Source organism: Orycteropus afer, unplaced genomic scaffold (genome assembly GCF_000298275.1).
Source record: "Orycteropus afer afer isolate SDZICR_OR568_19922 unplaced genomic scaffold, OryAfe1.0 scaffold00196, whole genome shotgun sequence".
NCBI classification, from domain to species: domain Eukaryota; kingdom Metazoa; phylum Chordata; class Mammalia; order Tubulidentata; family Orycteropodidae; genus Orycteropus; species Orycteropus afer.
Window position 1 is genome coordinate 2,095,986 of NW_006921783.1, and position 4,417 is coordinate 2,100,402.

At 34.2% G+C, this 4,417-nt stretch overlaps 1 protein-coding gene across 1 annotated transcript in view; it reads left to right on the plus strand.

The window, feature by feature from the left end:
- BRIP1 (BRCA1 interacting helicase 1) overlaps positions 1–4,417 on the plus strand; it is a 307,450-nt gene that overhangs the window by 970 nt on the left and 302,063 nt on the right. Inside the window, 2 exon segments of the mRNA XM_007947924.2 lie at positions 1,915–2,026; positions 3,636–3,809. Of these exon segments, the coding sequence (XP_007946115.2) occupies positions 1,915–2,026; positions 3,636–3,809 (286 nt within the window).

Here is a 4,417-nt window from a genome sequence, read left to right on the forward strand (position 1 = left end):
GTGCCAGGCTCTAGGGGCTGTGGGAAAGCCCCTCGACCTTGGGCTTCAGCTCTACCTTCTGCTGCCAGCCGACTAAAACTAGAGGCATCTCTTCACTCAGATAGCTACTGGCTGCTGAGGCTAACAAGCCCAAGGTCGACAAATAAAATGGCACAGTCCCGATGTTACCAAACGACATGGCAGGCCATTGATTCAAGTCCATTGATTGTCCCAGGATCGGCAGAGCATGGCAGGCTGCTGAACAATGACATGGCTGTGTGCAGGGTTCAAGTGTGCCATAAGCTAGAGACCATCCTCAAAGCTGCTGCTTATATATGGGAAGCAGACCACATCCCTAAAGCAGCTACTCAGCTGCTTATGGTAGATTCCATCATGGAGTTGATTGCCAGTCTCATCATGGGGAATAACTACCACCATCTGCCCAGCCACTCAACCAGGCCCAGCCAAGTTGACATACAACTTTAACTACCACACATACAGTGTTCACAGGCACAGTTCAAAGCTATGGTGGCTTGATACTGAGAAACTGTATGTAGTTTGAGGGAAGGTGCTCTTGTGTTTGATATGGGGGTGGAGGGAGGTGCGGCCTCTTTAATGGCTGCCAAATAAATGCTGAAGGCTAGTTTCATAAAAGCAAAAATCCTCCTCCGATTTTTTTTTTTTTTTGGTTAGCGAAAACAGGTACATACTAATGTAGGTCTGTCATAAAAGTGAGTGCCATAAGGCAAACTTTTGAAAAGTGGGGTATACCTGTAACCATATCTTTGCTAGTAACAAAGTTACTACTATTCTCAATTTGGTCTTTATTTTTCCCAGCCATGATTTAATATTTTTCTTACATATGTATATATCCATAAATAATATTATTTTATATATTTTGAACTTTGTGTAATGATATGATAAACTATACTTTTTTTCTGCAGAACTTGATTTTTTTATTTAACATTATTTTGAAAATGTAGCCTTTTGATTGTTGATACATTTTAATAATGGTATAGCATTCTGGTGTATGAATATATCAGAATGTATTTATCCATTTTCCTATTGAAGTCCACTTAAATTGTTTACATTCTTTTACAGTGACAAACAGTGCTGCTATGAGCTTCTTATACATGTTTCCTTGTGTTCATGTGGGAAAAGTTTTAAGTATATAATTGACTGAACTTTTTTACTTGGGCCTCTTCAACTTTACTAGAAATTGTTCATTTCTGTGCAAAGTGGGTATAACAACTTACACTCCCTCTAGCAATACCCACCAACTGCCATTGAGTCATTTCTGACTCATAGTGACCCTATTAAGTTCACATCAAAGATATATGTAGGTATTGTTGTTGTTATGTGCCATCGAGTGGGACCCGACTCAGCAACCCCTCCTTGGGTTTCCGAGGCAGTATCACTATGGAAGTAGATTGCCCCATCTTCTTTCTGAGGAGTGGCTGATGGGTTTGAACCGCCAGCCTCCTGGTTAGCAGTCAAGTGCCTTAGGCACTATGCTACCAGAGGTATTAGTATATTCCGGTTTTGCAGAAATGATGGTATTTGAATATTTAAGGCACAGATTGTTTTGTTTTTTCTCTTGTGCTTGATATACTTGTAAGTCCAAAGTAGTTTTAGGGAGAAACAAAGTAATTAAGTCTAGATTTAACTAAATACTGTTGTTGTTGTTGTTATGTGCCGTGGAGTCGGCCCCGACTCATAGCGACCCCTCCTTGGGTTTCCGAGGCAGTATCACTACGGAAGTAGGATTGCCCAACCTTCCTTCCGAGGAGTGGCTGGTAGGACTAAATACTAGCTTGCTCTTTTCATATTGCTGTGTTACTTGGAGGACAACCTCACTTCTTGGTATTCTATTTGTACCTTTTACTCTAATAAAGTAAAATGCTTATTTATTTTTTACTATTTTTGTGTTACTAGATTGTTAGAGGATTAAACAGTAAGCAACATTGTTTGTTGGAGAGCCCCACAGGAAGTGGGAAAAGCTTAGCCTTACTTTGTTCTGCTTTAGCATGGCAGCAGTCTCTTAGTGGTAAGTAGTTGGTTAATATTTTCCAATTATTTATTGGAACCAGAAAGTACTCTTTATTTGGAATGGTTCAGCTATGCTCTGGCTAATTTAAATACTCTCCTTTTAAGATGTTTCTTTATACTAGGTTATATGTCTTCCAAAAGAGTTTCAACATTGCAAAATAATTTAAGTAATCCTAAAACAATATTGAACATAATTTAGTCTTTTTTTTTTTTTTTTTAATTTAGTTTTTTATATGATGATTCAGAGTATACATAAGAATCTTGGAATGCTTAGAATTATCATGAAAATAATTAGGTGATAATTTATATGTAAATGATGTAAGAAGCTGTCATATTGCTATATCACATACTAAACATTTTTTCTTTTTTAGTAAATGCTTTAATGTATTTGTTTATCTGCCCCTTTCTCATAACAATAGAGTATGGAGTATATAAAAACATTCTAGTTGAGCTTTCTACTTGTTTGGATGCCAGATAAATAGAAGTTTACTATAATGTTGCTTGTATGAATTCATATTGTTTCCCATTATTTTTATGTTATTTGTAAACAAATGCCTGGCAGTACTTTCTTTTATTGAAAAACTACATAATCTATGTAATGAATTTGAAATACAGTATTGGATACATTTTTAGTTACATAATTAGATGGCTTTGACCTAATGTATTAGGAGAAGTTGAAATTAATCATGGGTATGTATATGTGTGGGGTTTTTTTTTTTTGACATTTTCATACTACTTTTATTAAAAAATAAATATTTTATAAGTTTTTGGCTATCCGTTTTGATTGTTGGTGTTATTCTTTAAGGAAAAATGATATCAGTTAATGACTTAAACTTTTAATGGGAAGGGTTTGAAAAATAGAATTAATAGATTTGTGTGGTACAGATGGGAATATAATATCAGTACTATTTAAAAAAATCAGTTATTTGGCTATTTTTGGTATATATGAAATGTAGACTTATTATAATTAAATATTTTGGAATTTAAATTTACTCATTTTATCGATTTAAAGTATTAATCTCAAAATGCACTTTGATATAGGTATGAAAATTATGACATCAAAAAACATGTTTATGTTTGAAGTAAAAGTGTAATGTGAGGAATGGTTTAGCCTGTCATGTAGTTTACATTACTATTTTATATATTGAACATTCAAATTCTTCATTTAGGGAAATAGTAGTAATTAAGAATATTGCTTAGGTATGTTTCAGTCTTTCTGCTTGAATTTTCAATAAGTCTCAATACAAATGAATACTTGAGTAGTTGTGTTTTGATTACATTATAAATCTTGAATGATTAGATTTTTGTAGATTAAAGAAATTGATGATAAACTCTCTGAAGGTGATAAATGATGTAAAATTGATGATAAATTCTCTGTAAAAGTTTCTGACATAAATGTTTCTCTTAGCCTAATTTGATGCTGCAGATAGGGTGACCAGCTTGTCCTGGTGTGCCAGGTACTTTCTTGGTTTTAGCACTGAAAGTCCCACATCGTGGGAAACCCCTCAGTTCTGGGCATACTGGCATGGTTGTTCACCCTAGCTCCAGACTGGAGTGGATTTTTTGAAAATTAGAGATGTTAAAAATCAAGGTTCTTTCATTTTTAGAGAAGCTAGTGGATGAGGGCTTAAGTAAAAAGGCTGAAGTACCACTGTCATGTTGCTGTACATGCCACTCAAAGAATTTTACTAACAATGACATGAACCATGGAACATCACACCATTTCAGCAGTCCAAGTACGCCACCTTCTGAAAGAAATATTACTTCATCAACTTGTCAAGGTAATTTATATTTTGCTTGATTCTATTGGTATCTGTAACAAGAGCCCTTAATTATTGCTATTATGAGACCAAATTTAGGTAAATTTCGTTAGCACAATTGATTTGTATATGTCTGATTTCTCTGGAATTATTTAAAAATAGTACCTAGAGTGGTCAGAAACCCTTGGACTGTTTTTTACTAGTTTGACTTAATTTATTTGGATATTTTGCTGGCTTAAATAATTTTTAGAAGCAAGGCAAAATAAATGATGTTTAGAAATTGTTATATGTACCCAGTATTTTTAATTATATAGTAGAATCTTATAAAATGTATTGATTTGTATCTTAAGACAAAATCTAATTAGACTCATTCATTTATTCTTTATAAATTTGCCTGACTTTCTGAGGCCAGTATCTATATGAAGATAAAGTGTTTTTTTTAAATGCATTTTATTGAAATATAATTTATGCACAGTGAAATACACAGAACTAAAGTGATATGGGTCAGTGCATTTTTTTCTTTTTTGCAGTTTTTCCTCTCCTCCCCTCTCACCCCTGGCAACCAACAAAGAAAGTTTCCCTCCATATATAAACCTTTCCTTGACCCTCCACAACAACAAACTAATACT